The sequence below is a fragment of the Quercus robur genome, chromosome 11 (genome assembly GCF_932294415.1).
Source record: "Quercus robur chromosome 11, dhQueRobu3.1, whole genome shotgun sequence".
NCBI lineage: Eukaryota > Viridiplantae > Streptophyta > Magnoliopsida > Fagales > Fagaceae > Quercus > Quercus robur.
In genome coordinates, this window is record NC_065544.1 from 5,734,093 (window position 1) to 5,756,442 (window position 22,350).

Genomic DNA, 22,350 nt, shown 5'->3' on the forward strand with positions numbered 1-22,350 from the left:
TTTTATTTTTTTATTTTTTTTATTTTTCACGTTGCAACCTTTAAACTGCGATTGCAAATCACAATAAATGCGTCAGTTTAAAACATAAATGTTACTGTCGTAAAGTACACCTATTTTCTTAATTTTCCCTCAGTTTTTTTCTTAAAAACCCAACTTTATCCCTCTATTATAAACATAAAACATGCAAATGGTCAACTTAGATCTCACAAAAACAAATAATTATGACACTAAGAAAATAACTACCACAATAATAATAATAATAATAATAAGGGTTTTAGTAATGTGTGTCGTTAGGGCATACATTAATAAACAATTTTAGGATATTTTTTATGGAAAAATGAAAAAAGTTACCAACTTTTTTTTACAACTTTTTCAATTCTTCATAAAATATTTCCATAAATGGATGGGTTAATGTGTGCCCTTAGGGCACACATTAACCGGACCCTAATAATAATAATAATAAAAACTTTGTTATGTATACATTTTTTTTTTTTTGGGTAATTTACAACTCAAATTGTTATTTTTATAAGTGCTAGCCAAACACTTAGATTTTTTATTTATTTAAAAAAAAGCATGTTTTGAAGTTTTTACCAAACACTCTACTTTAAAAATAAATTAAAAAATCCCAATTTTATATTGAACTTTTTCAAAAAGCACAGTTTCAAAGAGTTGAACTAAACTCACTTTGAATATGTTTTTGGTTACTTTTTCCTTTTCTTGGCCATAATATAGGGTGCAGTGTTGTGTGTGTGTGGAAATTCAGAAATCAACTCCAACTAGAATCGAGGTAGAATCCTTTCAAGAAATTAAGGATGAGAGAGAGAGAGAGAGAGAGTGTCTTAGCGGAGGTAGATGCTTGATGTAACTGACTCAATTATCATGTTAAATTAGGAACTTAGGACTTATTATAATTTTTAACAAAATAAATTGTTTGGATTAAATTTTTTGAAAAACTTGAAAAAGATTAAAATAAGTCAATCTAACCAAGAGCCTTGTAGCTAAATGATATTACTTATTTGACATTAATTATTTTATTTTATTAAGATAACTAAGATAGAAACTTCTCTCCCATTGTTTCAAATCATATTATCTTAAAAAAAAAAAAAATGACACTCATCCAAACCCAATACATGGATTTATATGAGATTGGATCTGTGGAATATATTGTTTGGGCCTGGACACTAAAAGGTATAAAGGCCCAGAACAATTTCTAAAGTATATATTATCCTTTAAACAGTGGAGAGAGAGAGAGAGAGAGAGAGAGAGAGAGGTTGTCTATACAACGTGGCTTCATTTGTTTCATAGCAACTCAGATTCTATCCACAGAGTTTGGGAACACAATAATCAGTTTGGCAGTGATTTCCAATTTTCTTTTATCATGATATTCATATTATCAGCCAATCACAACACACTTACTATCAACATTCCCACCATGCCTGCTTCTGCAGACATCATAACTGTCTGAACTACAAACACAAAACCAGAAAAACAACGAAAGTTATGCAACAAAATTCTAAATTTGGTATTAGTTTTTGATTCATTTTAGAGAAAGACCAAAAGGGTATATAGCTATTTGCTACCCACTATTTTCTCAATGGTGGGTGCACTCTTAAACCAACCACAGGGTCTCAAAGCAACACCAACCACTGCAATATCTAGCAATTCCCTTCAACAATATGAAAGGATTTCAGCTTCCCATTTAGCAGTTCTCAAGGTTCTTACAACTCTTTCAACAATTTCATTGATACAATATTCTTTTGGTATTGGGTTTATATGCATAATTCATGATGGTTCATTGACTGACTCAGTTTTTGTACACTCTCGCTAGAAACCCATTTCAGATTCCAGAGGTTTTTCATCAAAACAAAGTTCTTTTCTTAGAGGTCAGTTCAATAGCAGACACTTCCTCGGCTTCTCTTCAAGTCGAGCTCGTAGGTTTCAAGCAGGTAAGTCTTATGAATTACCAATGTAAATTGTGAATATTGTCGGGATGTATATCTGTTGTAGAAAGCTGTTTTTGGTTGCTGTGATGAAGTAAATTTTAAGAATTAGAACTAAATGGGGTCCAAATGTTTGTTTCATGGCAAATGCTTTTCTTATGGAACTTTAATACTAATCCCTTAAAGGAATTGATGTGGTAGGGACCCTTTTGAAATTGATAAAGAATGACAACTATTCATGTTAAAATGAAAGGTTAAGAACGATAATTTTCACATAGGAGGTTGAACATTTGGCTTATTTAATCAATTTTCTTTTGTATTCTTCTAAAACAATGATATTATGAAATGCAAGGAAAAAAAAGTTTACATTTTGAATCCCAAATCAACCTTAACTAAACTATGACAAGGTTTGATTTATCAAAATTATAATTAAAATAAAAAGAGTCATAATTGGTAGGCAGCTTTTTTTTGGGTCTACCAGAGGTAATTGGCAGGCAGTCTAACCCCCAATTTTTTTGGAGAGACTAACTCCTGAATTTATTAAAATTATAATGGAAAAGAATTAAGATATCAAATTGTTTTTCCCCCCCTTTTCTTAAGCTATGGTGGGTTAATGAAACCGGATTGAATAAGAGATTTGATCAAGGTTTTGATTTTTGAATGATTTTCAAATGTTGAAGGGCTTGTGATTTCACCAAGTTGTGTCCTTCCATTAACTGAAGAGAATGTAGAGAAGGTTTTGGATGAAGTACGACCTGGATTAATGGCTGATGGAGGGAATGTGGCTTTACATGAGATAGATGGCCTTGTTGTCGTACTAAAGCTACAAGGAGCATGTGGATCATGTCCAAGCTCAACTATGACACTAAAGATGGGAATTGAAACTCGTCTTCGAGATAAAATACCTGAAATTATGGACGTGGAGCAGATCCTAGACAGAGAGACAGGACTTGAGCTCAATGAGGAGAATGTCGAAAAGGTTAGAAAAGTGGACCTCTAATTTACATAAAATATATTTATCAATTGCATGAAATTGTTTCATGCAAATTTTGCATCACTACATTTCATAGAAGAACTTTTTGGAACTAAGTTGGAGTAGTACAAGAGGCTTGTTAAAATGTTATAGGGACACTTTAACTGATAGGGTTTTTCCATTTAGATGAGGGTGATGTATTCAAGATTTGTCAGAAAAAAGAAAAAAGAAAAAAAAATCAGAGTGGGTGAACCCAAGGATCTTTTTTGGGCTTATCAGAAAACAAGAATCAAGACATGATTTCCAATTTCAAATGAAGCATGATTGATGATTCTTCTTCTAGCATACAAGCTGCCACATGGACCAGATTAGAATTTCCTAAGTTCTCTTAAACTAAAAGCAACTTCAAATGATAGTTACTACAGATCTTGCAAGGAAGTTGAAATTGAAGTTTTACTGTAGTAGCACAACTTACACAAATATGCTAATTGATATGGGTTTCAATATTTTTTTAAACATCTCGTATTATTACTATTTTCACAATAACTGACTGGGGACTGCAGAAGTAAAACATCGATTGGAAACTTGAATCCATAAGGCTCACTAAAATGCATGAACTAGTCAATTGGACCAGGAAATCTCACATGTAGAACAAGGTCAAAATTTCAACTTCTTGGTAACAAATCAGTAATATCAAACTGCTTGCTGTTTATTCATGTCTCTGCAATGGATATAGTTGTAATTAGTCATTCACTGATGAGTAGTGATGACTTCCAATAATGAGTTTCTGTAAGTTCTTCTGATCATATCTTTATGGCTGATTATTATTACCTAAATATTGATTTAGACAGCTTATGATATATTTGTGGTTGGGGCATGGGGGATGTAAAAGGAAAAAAAAAAAATGATGAATCAGAGCTTAAATTGGTTTTTTTTTTTTTTTTTCTTCTTCTTTTCAGGTTCTTGATGAGATTAGACCATACCTTGCGGGTACAGGAGGTGGAATTCTTGAGCTTATTCAAATCAATGACTATATTGTCAATGTTCGGCTTAGTGGACCTGCAGCTGGAGTTATGACAGTCCGTGTTGCTCTAACACAAAAATTGAGGGAAAAAATACCTTCCATTGCAGCTGTCCAGCTGATAGAATAAGTGAATAACATATAAACTGAAAAACATTGTCTATGACAATCAGAATATAGCTTTACATTCATATGTTTCAGAATGTAACTGGTCATAAAAAATTTTCAACTTGGAAATATCAAGTTACCTCCTAAGCTCTGATACATGCTTTCCATGTACTTCAGAATTTATAAGAAAATGAGCTGGGTGGCATGATGTAATTACTTAGAACTTTAGTACTTTCCATATGGTAAGAATGTCATTGAAGTCCATGGCTGATGGCTGAGGGACTAGATTTATTGCTTATCTACTCTAAGCAATTGTGATTTCAAACCAATTTGTTCAGTCATACTGGTTCATGCTATTTTAATTGCTTTACAAAGCAAGATAGAGATCCTCCAAGGAAGACTGATTTTAAGCTTCAATGTCAATTGGTTATAGCTCAAAATAATGGAGGCAGATTGCTCAATATGTATAATGAAAGCTGCTCATTTCCTTCTCAATGTTTCTGGTAGGTGATTTCAAGGTCAAAATAGGTGTGGAAAGGTGTTTATACAAAGTGATTATAGCTACACTCTAGCCGGTTGTTACTTCAGTACTTCTTTCTCCAATCAAACAGCTAACTTTATGTGTACGCATATTTAAGCTTTAGGGGCTTAGGTTTTTCATTTATGATTGATATGAGGATGAATGCGGGTGTTCTTGTTCTTATGATGAATGACAATGTCAGACTTGTGAATCTAGCTGCTGCCAAGGAGCATCAAAGAATTCAGTTTTCATCTGCTGCATGGGAGCCTCTCTTATAGATAGTTGCTGAGTAAAAAAGGAAGGAAAATGAATTCACACAAAATCATTTCAGTATTGAGGTTAACCAGAAAGAAAGGAGAGAGACTAAAACTGGTGGTATAGCAACAATTGGACCAACCGATGGCAGACCCTGTAATTTATCTTTAGAGTGATTGGACTAAAATTCAAATGACTAAGGTTTTTTTTTTTTTTTTTTTTTTTTTTTTTGGCGCATACCATGTGTTCTGCTATATAGAGTTGTACAAAAAATATTATAAATACAAATGAAGATTCAAAGAGGTGATTTTACATGCACAACTGAAAGTATACATCAAGCTTGACAAAAAATTGCTAAGGTTTTGGATAAAACATTAGATATCATTCACCTATCTCTTATCAATTGTTGTGTAGGTACATGCTAAGAACAAAAAGAATAAATTTTTTTACAAAAACTAAGTATTACCTTTTAAAATGTGTAGCCTATACTCTTGTAAAGAACTAAACTCATCAAGTATCAAATATCAAATATGAATTGATGTTTTTAGTAATTTCTCTTTTAATTTAGAGAACCAAATTAAAGTCTCCCTCACACCGACAATCATCTCTCCCCTTAAATGCATTACTAGCATATGCTACATTATTTAAACCTTAGACATCTTTGTTTAAAACACTAGGAAGTATCAATTTAGCCACAGCAAATTTTTAAAATCTGCAGATTTTTAAAATCTTTGGAGGGATTAATGTACCCCCGATTCCCACTGGTCATCCCTTTAAAAATCTTTATTGAGAGATTGATGTCACAGAATGTCAGGTTTGAATTCGAGTTGGCTATCTTTGTGGCATCGATTGTACAAGTTTGTGAAGAGGGCTGGACGAATGGGATGAGGGAAAGCGGCTTGATCAACAAAAAAGAAGACTAGCCCCCCTTGAACCTGGCAAAGTCACTATCAATGAAGAAGGGGCAGCACAAGTAGTCAACAAAATAAATTACTGCATTTATACTGTTATAAGTTCTTGTAAACAGAGAATTACAAGTGTTTCTCTTCTCTAGCACAATTATATTACATAATAATTGTTACAAATACAGGTTGGTGGCTAGATGAACGTGTCTTGTAGCCACTTAAGTAAAACTTATATAATTAAAGCATCAAAAAAAGTTCTATCTGCCACTAGTAATCATCATCATCTTCAAATCTTGATCGAACGAATCTTCTCACAACAGCAGCTACAGCACCAAGAAACAGAAACAGTGCTAAAACATCAAATCCACCTCCAATGCCAACGGCGACACTTGGACCAGGTGCAAAGAACGAAAATGGTGACCAACCCCAGCCACCAAAGAATGGTACGCCATAACCATACCCGTACCCACCGACTAAAGGTGGGGCAACTGGAGGATTAATGTAAATGTTGGTCCTGCCAATAAAGTTATTAAGTAGCCAATACAATATAAATGAAGAATTTTAGATGAGAACCAAAATAGAAACAAGAAAAAGACAATATAAATGAAGAATTTTATTTAAAATTCTTACAATGATCCACCATGTGATGGATAAAAGAAGCCAATACAATATCCATTTATAACCCAAACAAACTTATTTAAAAAATTATTCAGCATTGAATACTGGTAATACTATCAGCATAAGGATATTCTTCTGTGCTTCAAGACGTGCTAAGCTACAATAATCTCCCATACAGTCAATGGAAGATCCATTCCATGAAACATGACTTCGAGTTGCTTGAATTTAATCATTCTGAGCTATTAAGTACAATTAGGAAATCTTATTTCTGTTGGACATAATTTCTTTTTTCCTTTCTCATTTAAGTAAGAAACTTCCTCTTTTAATAGATCCCATACTGCTATTTGGCTGAAACTTTTTATATGGGAAAGCCTATGGTGTCTAGACAAATTAAACTTGTTTTGTAACTAATGAGCCATAGTGAGCATGCAATATCTTCTTCTTCTTTTCTTTTCTTTTTTTGGCTGGGCGTGAGCAAGCAATATCTAATCACTCATAATTGAATAGTCTCCTAGTTTTCCCAAAATTACACAAGTGATCATTTAACCTGTTACTTTGTATGCATAACTCTGTGAAGCTCAATTTCCTTTACTTTTTAAGTTGTTACCATCATTTTCCTTATTAAATCCTAAAATCCAAATTATTCCACGGGTAACAAATTTCTAGCCCCAAATTTTTCTATAACTTTCAATGAAAATTTTTCCCACTCAAATTTGTTACCATCATTTATATTCATGTCGGACTGTGTTACAAAATAAGAAAGAAAAAGGAAAATTTGGAAGATGCTTTAATTGCTGTGGTTTGTCACCTTTAGCAGCGAGGGAGTTTTAGTGTCCCTATCTTCTTTTCTTCCTAAGGAATTTCTGGTAGCTAATGCAGCAGAGGATTTAGGAGCAAAGTAAGGCTTATGGGAAGATGAGGAAAATTTATAGAATGGAGCCTCTTAGAGTAGCTGGAAGTTTGCTCCTGGTTTCTACTGAAGACTTGTATTATATGCAAATATGTTCCTTTTGATAGTGAGTTTCATTCCTTTCCCCTGGTCTCATTGGCTTGGTGTCTCAGGAGCTTTGAGGCATCCTGATCTTGCTTGCTAATTTCTAAATTGGGATTATATCTCTCAGCAATGACAAGCGGAGTGTTGGTTTGTTGAGGGTTCATGAAAGTAAGATTCTGTATACCTTCACTAGTTCACTTAGGCAACTCATCCTGTGTCAGAACAACATCATAAGTTGGGTGCCAAGGTACAACTTGCTGTTCAGAGAGGGATAAAGCAATTGCTACTTGCTACAGACCCTAAAGAATGATGCTAAGTAGCCATTAAACATATAGTGCTCCTTGGAGCCTGAAATTCATGATATTTGGATGTAGAAGGGACTGGCGAGAAATAAAATGGTAAGAGACATCAATGCTGCCACAGATTTCTAGGAGTGAACCACGCGATTCTTGAGAAAACAAGGCTGTAATTTGTGGAAAACTGACATGTGAAAGCCCTTCATTGCATGAGGTTATTACACAATTTGTATATATCTTATGATATATATATATTTTTTTTCTGAATTTCAAGTACAATTTTCAATAAAATTAAGTTGGAATCAAAAGGGATTTCTGTCATAGCTGTAAATTATTAATGGCAAGCACATTGCTAAAGAAAAATTGTTTACCTTGCAATCTTAGATACTCTAGACATCCAGTTGTTGGATGTTTCATAGGGACTATTAAGTTCTAAGGTTTCTCTACATCATACTTGTTGTCTAATTCTATCAAATACTGATAGGGTCTATTACATAACCGCATACCACTAAGCTAGTTAATGTAGGAGACAGATCTATTGAACAAGAAATATCTTATAATCCTTAAAAGAGGCTAAGTTATAAGTTGTCATTAAGGGATAATGTCAAGGAATATATTCTAAGGCAATTTTGGTATTGTAGCATGTCTGACCATAGAAGGGAATGAAGAACATGATTGAACTAAGTCAAACTAAACCACAGAGACAAGTGGACTAACTGAGGGCCACAAATCAGAGTTCTGGAGTACAATCACTATCCAGTAGGACAGAATTTTGAAGCTGTGTGTAAGTTAACAGGGCAGTTTGTAACTAAAAAGCAACATCTCTAATCATCAATTTTCACCTGCACACAGATCATGATCACTTCTCAGATTTTATCCCGGAGTTCCATTTTCTAGCAAAATTTAAAAGTCACTGCAACTGTCACAAAAGATTGATTCCTTCTCCTCATGACAGAACCTTTACCACACTTGTCTAAAATTTATTCCATCTGAGTTGCAAATTGATATATATATATATATATTGACCATTCTAAAGCCCAGAAGTGTTGCCCATACTTGTCACCACTTTAAGTACACAGATTTTTAATCATGTTAACTTGGATTAAGACCAACTTCAGTCGCACTTGTGTTTCAGTATAAACAAATTATAGTTGCCATGTCATGATGATTCAAAAACTCCATTTGAGAAATCGGGAAGATGGATAAGAACTGGCATTTTAGTTTCTATTATAGCATGAAGCCTTCAATTTTCAAGCCTTGTTACTCCTCTTAGAGACAATACCAAATTTAGGTATTTAACCACCAACACGCACACCTTGACCTAGGTTGGTTAGATTACTGATTTGGCTTGGAAGTCACGCCTTCTCCAAGTCCTATTTGGTTAAGGACTTTTGAACGTTTTCCCTGTACACCTCAGCCTTGTGAAGATATACACACACACACACACACACACACACAACTAGCTCTTTGTTTTCTAATGAAGTCATAACCATGTGAAGGTAAGGTGTATTTGGGGTTTTTGTTTTGTGAGAGTGCCTTTGCCCCACTATTTTGATTTCCCAACTTCTCAGTTAAATTTTCTCTTTTTCACAGTCATGGATGTAGGCCTAAGGTTGAACCATGTTTTTATTACATCTCGTGTGTGGTTGTCTCTTCTTTCTTCTAATATTGTTTTGTTCTTATCGTTAGTTGTTGAGATCTTTCATAGGCCCATCATAGTGTTCACAATCAATCTTATGAGGAAGTAACATCTTGATACTCTTTCGCATTACAAGCCCAAATATAAATTAATAACTCTCACTGTTAAGGGGACCAATGATATCTGATAAACAGCACTTTCCAACTGAAATACGTATCGTATAATAATCAAGCATGTTCAGCTAATATCTTCAAGTCTATTAGAATGATTTTCTCATTACAAAGTCTTTCTTGAATAAATAAGTCCAACCAATGTGATAACTAATACTGGGTACTAACAAATTCAACCAAATCTCAGAAACAGTGCAATTTGTATTCAAGTTACCTCGAATTATTGTTGATTCTAGGGGGTGGGCGAGGAGCCGCTGACCGAAAAGCCTGCCCCCCAACTCTGCCACCAGTTTTTGCAGCTGATGCATCATGAACTGAGCCCAGTGTTAACACCCCAGCTGCCAGTGTAACTATTGCCAGCTTTGCCAACGGGTTCTCATTCTTCCTAAAAACCCCAATACACAGCACACAAAATCAATAATTTATCATGGTATCAGAGCAAGTGATTCTCAGTTCAAAGCTGAAAAAATCTAAGCCAGCAGTGTTAAAACAAAGATTAAATTCACCATTTTCTAACTAACAACTTAAGCTAATAATATAACAATGATAAAGACAACACAACAGGTTGAAAAGGAAACCAAAGAAGCAATACCCAATTGAAGGAACTACCTTAAAAATGATGAGATTACCTTGGAGAATCAGAATCTTGTTCGTCATCATGAGATGGATGTCTGCATGAGATAGTTTTAGCAGAGTAGAGAATCTTTGTGCTGGGTTTGTAGTGGTTAGGTGGATTACTGAGGGTGTTGGTAGGGAAGCTTTGGTGAGATGAGGCTATGGTTAAGGATGACATATTTGTTGTTGGCAATAACATTATTGTAACCAATAACTAACACCAGATTCTTGGAAAATGTAGTTATGTTCTACTCATTGTCTCCTACTGCCACCGCCTTGAGATTTTTTTTTTTTAAAGAAAAATTTAATCTTTCTTCTGAAATGAAATGAAGAGTCTTATCCTTTTCATGGTGCTGAGTCTGCCACGTGGTAAGATATTTTTGGCTGATACGAATTTTTAAAAAATAAATAAAAAATGTGATACTCGATTATCAATTTTATTTTATTTTATAACTATTAATGGGTCATTCCAAATTATTTTTTAGACGAATTTAAATGGTAAAAATTGCAAATGTGAGATTCTCATATTTGCATGACCCTTGTTAGAGCATTCATATCTGCAAATCCTATCTTATTTTATTTTACAATCTCAAAAGTTTACTTTATCAATTATACAATACCATTTTACATACACACAGCATCTCAATTTTTATTTTTATTTATTTTATTCATTAAAATAATATATCTACACAATAAAATATATATTTTTATTTTTTCCAAATTTTCTCCTCCACACGCGTATGTACCTTCCAGACTCCTCCATACCTTTACTTTTCACCTTCTTCCAGACTCCTCCATCCCATTCCTTTATCTTCCATCTTCATTTTTGTTTTTTCTATCTTTGTGTTTTCCCATTCCTTTATACTCCATCTTCATTTTTGTTTTTTCTTCGTGTTTTCTCATTTCTTTATCTTCCATCTTCATTTGTTTCGTCTAACCATACCATACCATTTTTTTTTCTTTCTTTGTGCTTCTCTCTAGTTCTCACTCACTCTCAGTTCCTCATCAACAACTTGTTACCACTAGTATCAGTGGGTCTCACAAGCTCACAAGCTCCCTCAACCTCTAGCGCCGCGCCTCCACTGTGCAATCACCACCATCAACCCACCTTTTCCTTTAGGCATCGGTCACCCAAAAAAAAAAAAAAAAAAAAACCACAGAACCCAGAACTCCAAAACCCAGAACACAAAACACAACCCAGGTTGCAACCCAAAAAAAAAAAAAAAAGAACCACTATGATGTGGTTTTGCCTTTGAATCAAGTTTTGCTATTTCAAAACCCCCAACATCGACGGAGCTTTGCAAACAAAATCTTAACCAAACCCAAAAACCCTTGAGGATAGAGTGAAGAGTTAGATGGGTAGAGCTATCTAGAGTGTTGTATTTATGAGATGAGTAAATCAGCAAAGGGATTTGGAGATGGGTGAAGGTGAATCGATAGAGACATTCAGAGAGAAAGAGAGAGACCTACCTCTGCCACAACCCTCCTTTGCTCGCCTCATCCACCTCTGCCACGACCCACAGATCTCACCACGTCGTGACCTCATAGGAAAAAAAAAAAAAAACCACCACAGTGACCTTGCCACGCTGAGATCCACCATAAACAGGCCACCACTGCACATTGAGAGAAATAGGGAGTAGGAGACGGAGAGACAGAGTTGGCGTGAGGGAGAGAGGACTGAAGGAGAGAGAGAATCACTGAACGTGGAGAGAGGACCGAAAAAAATAGAAAATAAAGAGAGAGAAAAAGTCAGATTGAATAAAAAACTATTATTTAGTTTTACAATTGTGCTACAGTGCGATTCTACAACGTAGAATTGCAAATTTTTTTTGCAATAGTCTACATTAGGGGTGTCCACGGGTTGGGTCGGGTCAGGTTTGTGCCTGACTCAGACCTGACCTGAATTTTTCGGGTGGGTAAAAATCGAAATCGAAACCGACCCGTTTTAATGGTCGAGTCATCTGGTTCGGGTCCGTCGGGTTTCGGGTTGGTGTCGGTTCGGTTTCGGGTTTCGCCGCTGGTTCCGATATTTCGCCGCCGATGCCGATATTTCGCCGGATCGGTCTAGATCTGGTCGATATTTGGCTGGGTCTGTCGAATCAGGAGTAGATCTTGACGAGATCTCGCCGGATCTGGTGGATTTCAAGTAGATCTTCGTCGGAAAATAAAAAATATCGTCGGATCTGGTGGATTTCAAGTAGCTCTTTGTCGGAAAACCTTTCAATCTCACCAGATTTTGTTGATTTTATGGTCGGGTCGGGTGGCTCGGGTTTTTGGGGAGGAAACCCGTAGGCCGACCCGAAGGGATCGGGTTCTGTGGGTGGTGACCCGCCGCCGACCGTCGGATTGGTTGGTTCGGGTGGTGGTAGTTCGGGTTCGGCGGGTTGAGCGGGTGAACGGGTTCTATGGACACCCCTAGTCTACATTTACAAGTCCAAATGCAGTGGGGTTTTTGAACTTTTATGCTAAATTGAACCAATATATGGCATATACCATTCTCAATGTGAATGCTCTTAGCACGACCCTTTTACTAAAGATTATACTAACATATTAACCCCCAAACCAAGTCCTTTGTTGAGACATTCTTAGATTTCATATTATATTTATTTTAAGTTTAGATTATAGTTTTTCAATTTATCATATTACCTCTCCCTTAATCTATTATTATTTTATAATTTTATCAGTGGTTCAAGAATTATGCTTTTACATGTGAATATGCAATTTTAAAATATATGTTTTGAAAATAATTTTTTTTTAGACTAAAATATTTTTTATTTGAAAGATTACTAAACACAATTTTTGTTATAATTGTTTATACTTTGTTTTTGTTTTTTTGTTTTTTATTGAAATTATAAAAAAAAAATGGTGAAATTCATTTGATAGTTGTTTAATTTTTAAAGATATTTTTAAAGTAAAATTTTTAAATTTTTTTAATTTTAATACTTTTATTTGTATTTTAATTACTATTAAATTAATTTTAACGTTATCATGGTTTGATTTTGATTGAATCTCAGTCCGAACTTAAAAATCTTGAATCTCTCACTTTTTTCTTCAAATGGTCCAAGGTAGACTTAACAAAGGATTAGATCGATTGGATTGGGACTAAATGGGTGCAAAATTTATGAACCTTACCAAGTCTTTTTAGGGTTGGGTTAATTAGTATCATTGGTAAATTTTGTTCACATGCAAAATTTAATAATAATAGTGAAAAGGAAACATAATTACTATATTATTTTTAGGCACAAATGCAAAACTCACTTTCTAAATTTCACTAGAATTCATTTCAAGCATTCAACTTTACTTTTGTTCAATTGAGTTTTCTAAGTTTAAAAAACTTTCAATTAAGGATTTTCGTTAGCCTTCATTAAACTAATCCATTAGACACCCAAAACAGGTTCATTTTGGTAACTTCAAAACAGTTAATAAATAAAATAATAATTTTATTATTATTTCAAATTTTAAAAAATAAAATAAGCCTATATCATACAATCAAGTTCCTTACTATATGGCATATGCACGCAACAAGACGTATGTGTAAGAGACATTATCCTCAATCAAATGGCACTTCCATAATTTTTATTTTATTCTATTTTTAATTAATGCTTACTACTTATTAGGAGTATCAGTCCTACTTTGTAGGCCTAGGTTCCCTAATGATGTTTTGAGGAAGTTGCTTAAGTGTGCGTTTGGTTTAGAATTAAAAATTAAAATTATTTCATTATTCAGCTTATTTTTGGTACTATTTATGGGCACCACTACACTTTTTGACACTATTTATGGGTTCCACTGTACTTTTTCAATCAACTTTTACTTTATCTATAATACTTTCATCAATAATTTTTCATTTTCAGTAAAATAAACGGTATCCAAACACACCTTAAGTATAAGCTCTTGCACCATGACTCTTCCAAATAATTGTGAGTCACTTTTGCTTTGCTTTGCATTGCATTGCATTACTCTCAATATATATAGTTTGAATTTTGTCCAACATAACAAAGAGCATCCATGTGTTCTCTTCTGCTAGATGATGAGTATCGCCTCAGCTGCCTTGGTCATGATTTTCTTGGTATCAATACAATGCTTAAACATGGAGTGTTTGCTTCTATTGGCTGTAAAATTGGCGTTGGAAAAGAATCCGGTCTCTTTTTCTTATCTTGCTATTCTATGCAAAACCTCTTCTTCAACTATTTATTGTTGTTATTCTTATTCAAATGTTAGCACTGAGTGTTTAATTCATATTCTTTTCTTTAAGATATCTTCGAGGTTTTAAGAGAAGATGGTATGCTCCTAGGCATGAAACTGTACAGACTAAGCGGGGTTACTTAGGGTGTCGTACTAGTCACAATTGGCTTTCTTTGTCCTGTTTCTCTGCAAAAAGTGAATTTGATTATAGTCTTGTTGGTTTCGAAACAATCATTGGTCTTGTTATTCGTTTGGTAGGAAAGGGCTTCATTCATTGTGACTTTAATGAATTCAATCAATATTATGGTGTGCAACTAAGCCACTCTGCAGTATCATTTATTTGCATCTTAAGAGCTGCATAATTGGGAACCTAACATGTGGTAGCCATGTTCTTGTATTATTTTACAACATATATATGTCATGGTTATTAACGCATTTGTTGGATTGACATGATATCCAAAATGTTTTTTCAGCTGAATTACTCAGCTTACTGGTAAACCAGTAATTATTTCTCTATATTTCTGCTCTGTAGATTGATGATGATGAGAAGGTCACCATGATTGATTTTCCACAAATGGTATATGTAGACCATGTGATCGTAAGCAACAACACGTTTTTGTAACAATCACCATTTCTTGATTCTCTACTTTACAAGTGAAATTAATTTTATATTAACTCTTCATAGCAATAAGAAAACCTTTATAGAAGACAAATATGCCTTTATTAGCTTTGGCATATCCTTTTTTTTTACTAAATTTATTTGTTACTGATAAAAAATGGTCCACAATAAATACTCTACTGATTTCATCTAATCTGAACTTTACTTGTTTACTCTCATATGACTAGGCAACTTGCTGTTTTTGGTTTATAGAGCAAGAGAATGAATATTTGGTTGGCTCTGTGTTCTGTTTATCAAATTTGGGCAGGGATACTTCGTTTAAAGTTTTGGCGAGATTTCATAAGATCATGCAAAACAATGAATGATGGATAGCCTAGCAAAGTGTTAATACAAGTGAATATGTTTTTCCTAATAATTTAAATTATTCTGCTTGCAAAATAGCCAACGAATAAGGTACATCTCTATTATTTCATAATTTTTCTCAACCTCCAATTTTATCTTTAGTTAAGAGTTTATGTTCTAATAATGTATGTTTGGTGTTATTGGTAAAGAAAAGTGTTACTACTTACTGCCGATTCTCCTCTTTTCACCTTCAATAATTGGAATACTATTTGATTAAAAGAAATACTGTTGTAGCCTGTGTGTTGCTGCATTGTTTGAGATGTTTCAAACATCCGTGTTATGTATTAGAAGCTATTGGTAGAATGCAAAACCATTTTAAAGTAAGTTTGTTTTTCCAGGAGAAAGATAACCGGGCCATGATTAGTAAAGACAGTGATTTGACATTTCAGAGATCAAAATTGCCGTGCCATAGCATCAGTGCGTGGAGGACAGAGGACTTTTGCCTCTAGAAATATCAACAAAGACAAGGGTGGTAGGTCATCTCATAATTCCAAAATCCAGAAACAATTGAGCAGCTGGTGAAGTTTTTGGAGAAGAAAATCGATTGGAATCACTTTTGTGACTATCATGGGCTTGTTCATGAAATTTTTGAGGAGCTTGATTGTTTGATATAGGGGGAGAATTTTGTGATTATTGTTATGAGGTTTTTAAGGAGCTTGATTGTGTGATATTGGAGGAGAAAATAGCTTGCCTTTTTTTTTTTTTTGATTTTTTTTTTTTTGATTAATAGCTTTCCTTGTTGCAGAGTATGTATTACATTATCATTATTATTATGCGCATATATTCGGGTATTACTGGTTTGCAGCATGTATGTAATCTGTACTTTTGCTTCTATTGGAAAAATCTGCTTACTCATAAAATAAAATAAAATAAAGTAAACCTACCTGTGATTTGGCTTAAAATCACTTGATCTACCCATTACTGTTTGTCTCTTTTTATGTCTCTCTTCTCCTAAAACAAAAGGCAAATAAAAGGACAAGAGAAAACAAGATAAAAAAGTACTAATTAGTAAAAAATTGATGCAATATCTTAGAACTTCAACTATAATCATAGAAACTTGGCTCAAGAAATTCAATGGAACATGTTGGAGCATTTTAATATTAAATAATTAAAATGAATAAATGTTACAATATAAATGTAAAGATGTGGGAGTGAATATGGAAGATGAGGAGTTAGTGAAAATGTTTAATCCCACATTGAAAAGAAGAGAGACTATTTTATTCTTTTTAATTGTGGTGACTAATGGGCTAACATGAATTGCCTCAAATATTGGGCTAGATACGTGTGCAAGGGGGAGGTGAAGGGTGGAGGTATCAAACAATTAATTGTGTAACTCCAGCCAATTAGATTAATATCCAACAATTAATCTTGTAACATCCATTATATCAGAATAATGGACCTAATTAATCAGATTAATTTGGGTAGTAATTTCGTGAGGCCCATTGAGCCTATAAATAGACTTATTCAGACCTAATTCAAGTTACTGCAATATACACAACCAAGTGCTTGAATCTCCTTAAAGAGAGTGAGTGTCACGCCTCAGTCCAAATAGTGTTGTGTAATTTCTCTCTTTAAATTAATAAAATTCAGAAGTATTATTTAGTTTTTCTTTGTGTTATTTCTATTATCATTGTGTTTGCACCAACAATTTTAAGGAGATTCAACACATGGATCCTACACAAGAGAAACCAAATGAGCCTATTGGAGATCTCAACACATGGAGCCTACACAAGAGAAACCAAATGAGCCTATTGGAGATCTCAACAAACCTTTTCGCTTTAAGGGAGCCCACTTCAAGAGGTGGAAAGGAAAGGTCCTCTTCTACTTGAGTCTTCTCAAAGTTGCCTATATCCTCACTGACAAGAATCCATCAAAGGTTTCTACCGATGAGATGAGTGAGGAAGAATTTAGTTTCCATCAAGAAGTATGTTGCTAGTAGATTTTTTTGTTACCAAATAGTGGATGGAAAATCGGTGGTGGATCAAGCACAAGACTTTCAAATGATTGTGACAGAATTGAGATCCAAAGGCATAAAGATTGGAGACAATTTGGTGGTAGCTGGCATAATTGATAAACTACCACAATCTTGGAGAGAGTTTCAAAAGACTTTGCGGCACAAACAAAAGGAGACATCCTTGGAGATTTTGATCACACACATCCGTGTGGAGGAGGAGGCTAGAGGACAAAATGCACTCATGACACAAGAGAGCAATGGTAATTCCACCACAAAGGTAAACCTTATTTCAACCAATAATAATATTCCCAAAAAATCATTTTCCTAGAAATGGTCAATTGAAGCCTAAAAAAGAGCCTTTAAAAATAATAATAGACCTCAAGGAAGGGGAAACCCGAATAAAAATTACAATAAGGACCAAGGACCACCTTCATTAGATCAATTTAATAGATCCTGTTTTGTCTGTGACAAGAGTAGGCATATTGCTCGATTTTGCAAATTTCGGAAACGTGAATCTGTCTCGCAGGCTAACGTAATCGAAGAGCCTTTAGTGGCTATGATTATAGACATCAATATCACCAATATGTTGAAGGGTGGTGGGCAGATTTTGGTGCTAATAGGCACGTCTACTATGATAAAAATTGGTTCAAGTTATACACTCCTTTTGAAGAAGAAAAAACAGTTATGCTTGGTGACTGTAGCAAAACCAAAGTTCTTGGGAATGGTGAGGTGGAATTGAAATTCACTACTGGACGCATGCTAACATTGAAAGATGTTCTTTACACTCCATCCATAAGGAAGAATTTGATATCAAGTTTTTTGCTTAACAAGGCTGGCTTCAAGCAAACTATAGAATCTGATAATTATGTAATCACTAAAAATGGATTATTTGTGGGCAAGGGTTATGCTTGTGATGGAATGTTTAAATTGAATGCTGAGAATAATAAAGCATCTACTAGTTCAGTTTATATGCTTTTTTCTATTAGTTTTTGGTATGCTCGTTTGTGTCATATAAATAGTAGATATGTGGAAATCATGAGTAGTTTAGGATTAATTCCAAGACTGTCAAAAGATTTTGAAAAATGTGAAACTTGTAGTCAAGCTAAGATTACAAAAAATGCCTCATAAAAGTGTTGTAAGAAATACCGAATTGCTTGAGTTAATTCACTCTGATTTATGTGAATTTGAGGGAATTTTAACTCGTGGAGGAAATAAATATATTATCACTTTTATTGATGATTTCTCAAGATATACAACTGTTTATTTGTTGAAAAATAAAAGTGATGTTTTTGAAAAATTTCAAGATTTTTTTAAAAGAAGTTGAAATCAATTCGGTGGAAAAATAAAAAGAATAAGAAGTGATAGAGGCCGTGAGTATGAATCAAGTGCATTCAACTCATATGTTCAGTCTTTGGGAATTATCCATGAAACTATTGCACCATATTCATCTGCTTCTAATGGTGTGGTAGAAAGAAAAAATAGAACTCTAATTGAGTTAACAAATGCTATGTTAATTGAATCTGGTGCACCTTTACATTTTTGGGATGAAGTTATTTTAATTGCATGTCATGTTTTGAATAGGGTGCCACATAAAATGTCACATGCCACACCTTTTGAGATGTGGAAATGACATAAGCCAAATTTGGGATATTTGAGAGTATGAGGTTGTTTTGCTTATGTAAGACTTATTGACCCTAAAATACCAAAATTAGGTATAAGAGCTACTACTTGTGCTTTTCTTGGTTATGCGTTTAATAGTGCAGCCTATAGATTTTTTGATCTTGAAAACAAATTAATTTTTGAATATGGTGATGCAATTTCATGAAGAAAAATTTCCTTTTAAATTGAAAAATAGTGGGGGTGAAGAAAATATGTTGTCACAATCTAGTTCTTCTACTTCACATCTACAAAATCAAGAAAATTTTGAAATGGAACCTAGAAGGAGTAAAAGAGCTAGAGTTGAGAAGGATTTTGGTCATGATTATTATGTTTTTAACATTCAGGAAAATCTCCAAAATTTTAAAAAGGCTTTAACATCATCTGATGCTATTTTTTGGAAAGAGGCTGTAAATGATGAGATGGAATCTCTAATTTCTAATAGAACTTGGAAATTAGTAGATCTTCCATCGGGTTGTAAGACCATAGGTTGTAAATGGGTCCTTAGAAAAAAGTTAAAACCAGATGGATCAATAGATAAGTTTAAAGCTAGACTTGTTGCAAAAGGCTTTAAACAAAAAACGGATCTTGATTTCTTTGATACATTTTCTCTGGTAACAGAACTACATTTATTAGATTGTTAATTGCCACTGCTGCAATTTTTGATTTGAAAATTCATCAAATGGATATAAAAACTGCTTTTCTAAATGGGGACCTAGACGAAGAGATTTATATGGACCAACCCGAAGGCTTTGTAGAGCCTGGACAAGAAAGCAAGGTATGTAAGCTAACTAAATCCCTATATGGCTTAAAACAAGCACCTAAGTAGTGGCATGAAAAGTTTGATTCTTGCATGATTGAGAATGGTTATAAATCAAATGAATGTGATAAATGTATTTATTCTAAATCATGGAATAATTTACATGTTATTATTAGCCTCTATGTGGATGATATGTTGATTTTTGGCTCAAATATGCATGTTATAAATGAGACAAAAAATATGCTTAAAAGCCATTTTGATATGAAAGATCTTGGTGAGACTAATTTTATTTCGGGCATGAAAATTACAAAAGCATATGATAGAATATATCTTGATCAATCACATTATGTTGAGAAAATATAATTTTCATGATCACAAAAGTGTAGCTACTCCTTTTGATTCTAGAGTTCATTTGTTTTCTGTGAATAATGATGATGAGATTTTTAATCAAAAGGATTATGCTAGTATCATTGGTAGTTTGAGTTATGCTACCGATTGTACTAGACCTGACATTGCATATGCAGTAGGAGTGCTTAGCAAAAAACTATGGCTTATTTTATAAAAAGTACCCTCCTGTGATTGAAGCTTTTAGTGATGCCAATTGGAATACTTTGTCAGGTGATTCTCTCTCTACCACTAGTTATATTTTTACCTTAAGCAATGGTGCTATTTGTTGGAAATCTAAAAAGAAAACAATAATTGCTAATTCAACAATGGAAGCTGAATTAATAACATTAGCTTTAGCTAGTGAAGAAGCAAATTGGCTTAGAGATTTGTTATATGAAATTCCACTTTGGGAAAAGCCAATTCCACCTATATTAATTCATTGTGATAGCACTGTTGAAATTGGTAAAGTTAAAAAAAGTTACTACAACAGTAAATCCAGACCTATAAGAAGAAAGCATAGTATCGTGCGGTCTTATTTGAGTAGTGGCATCATAACTGTGGATTATATTAAATCTAATGATAATCTTGCAGATCCATTTACCAAGGCCTTGGCAAAAGATAGGGTTTGGAATACATCAAGGGGGATGGGACTAAAGTCCATAGAATCATGAGCCATGTATGAGGATACCCAACCCAAGGACTAGAGATCCTGAGAATTGGGTTTAATGCAAAAAACAAATCATATGATGGTCGTAAGAAATGCACCATTTATTTATTTTTAATTATTTATTTTGTAAATAATTTTTTAATTGTTCAACCCTATGATGTAAGTTCATTTATCCTGTAATGTGGAGAGGTTGAGTTAATAACTCTTAATGAAATTTGTAGCTCGTATGAGTGGGGTGTCAGAATTACAGGAGCACCCTTGACAAAATTTCACCTATGTGAGTATGGGGGTGGGGTTGCTCCCTATGAGATTTGGACTTAATCTCAAATACACTCGTGAAACCGAGATCAGCACACGGCCATAAAGTGCTAGCTATAAAAGCTCATGTCAACACATGGGTTGTTATGTGTAAACAGTGATGCTTAATTTCCCTAAAGCAATCTTAGTTTAAGTCGGAGACCACTATGACTCTGGAGTTGAGATTGCTGTTTTACTATGTGAAGGTTCAATGCAGAGCACACCTTCATGATGCATAGTGACCCGTCTTTGCCTGGTAATCTCTCTTTAACTAAAAAAATTAATATTAAAATGAGTGGGGGATTGTTGGAGCATTTTAATATTAAATAATTAAAATGAATAAATGTTACAACATAAATGTAAAGATGTGGGAGTGAATATGGAAGATGAGGAGCTAGTGAATATGTTTAATCTCACATTGAAAAGGAGAGAGACTATTTTATTCTTTTTAATTGTGATAATTAATAGGCTAACATGAATTATCTCAAATATTGGGCTAGATACGTGTGCAAGGGGGAGGTGAAGGGTGGAGGTATCAAAAATGGAAATGAATCAGCATCTTGGATCCTCCTACTTGATAGCTTATTCAGAATAATTACCATATCTGTTGGTGAGTAAATGGCCCGAATTAATACTCCATTTTTATTATGGAAAATGAAGAGCTATTAACCCACTTAATGGACTATCCATTTAGGCCTATTCATATTTCAGAAACTCCTTGTCTCACCATTAATTGTGTAACTACAGCCAATCAGATTAATATCCAACAATTAATCTTGTAACACCCACTACATCAGAATAATGGACCTAATTAATCAGATTAATTTGGGTAGTAATTTCATGAGGCCCATTAAGCCTATAAATAGACTCATTCAAACCCAATTCAAGTTACCGCAATATACAAAAAAGAAAAAAGAAAAAAAAAAAAAGAGGTTCTTGGCAAGGAAGGGTGTTCTTTTTGGTGGAGCTTTGGACTTGAACACTTTGCGTAGAGGTCATTCTAGCCATATGACACTTGTTAGGCTATTGTATCCTGGAAGAGACAAGTCAGAAAAGGTCTGCACCGATTACAAAGTTTAGCCAATTAGGGGCTTGAATCTCCTTAAAGAGGACGAGTGCCGCACCCCAGTCCAAATAGTGTTGTGTAATTTCTCTCTTTAAATTAATAAAATTCAGAAGTATTATTCAGTTTCTCTTTGTGTTATTTCCATTATCATTGTGTTTGCACCAACAAAACACAAGAACTCAAACATCAAATTATACCATCATATAAGATTGTGCTTAGCAAACACGCACCCTAGTTGATGTTATTATCTCCCTTCAAATAAAACCTTTCCCCCTTGTATTAAAGCCCAAAACTCATCTATTTAAC

At 34.0% G+C, this 22,350-nt stretch overlaps 2 protein-coding genes across 3 annotated transcripts; one reads left to right on the forward strand and one right to left on the reverse strand.

The window, feature by feature from the left end:
- Positions 1 to 1,271: 1,271 nt before the first annotated feature.
- Positions 1,272 to 4,398, forward strand: LOC126706046 (nifU-like protein 3, chloroplastic). Its single transcript, XM_050405307.1, has 4 exons — positions 1,272 to 1,714; positions 1,829 to 1,946; positions 2,621 to 2,919; positions 3,873 to 4,398. The coding sequence occupies exons 1-4, from the start codon at positions 1,595 to 1,597 to the stop codon at positions 4,062 to 4,064; spliced, it is 729 nt and encodes a 242-aa protein (XP_050261264.1). The 5' UTR covers positions 1,272 to 1,594; the 3' UTR covers positions 4,065 to 4,398.
- Positions 4,399 to 5,791: 1,393 nt separating this feature from the next.
- Positions 5,792 to 10,354, reverse strand: LOC126705855 (uncharacterized). Of its 2 annotated transcripts, none has more exons than XM_050405076.1 (3): positions 10,069 to 10,352; positions 9,654 to 9,824; positions 5,792 to 6,236 (listed from the first exon to the last, which is right to left on the reverse strand). In XM_050405076.1, exons 1-3 carry the CDS (start codon positions 10,251 to 10,253, stop codon positions 5,990 to 5,992), a joined length of 603 nt encoding a protein of 200 aa, XP_050261033.1. In that variant the 5' UTR covers positions 10,254 to 10,352; the 3' UTR covers positions 5,792 to 5,989. The 2 variants fall into 2 exon arrangements, with proteins under 2 accessions (XP_050261033.1, XP_050261034.1); XM_050405077.1 differs by having other exon boundaries at positions 5,973 to 6,210; positions 10,069 to 10,354.
- Positions 10,355 to 22,350: the final 11,996 nt, after the last annotated feature.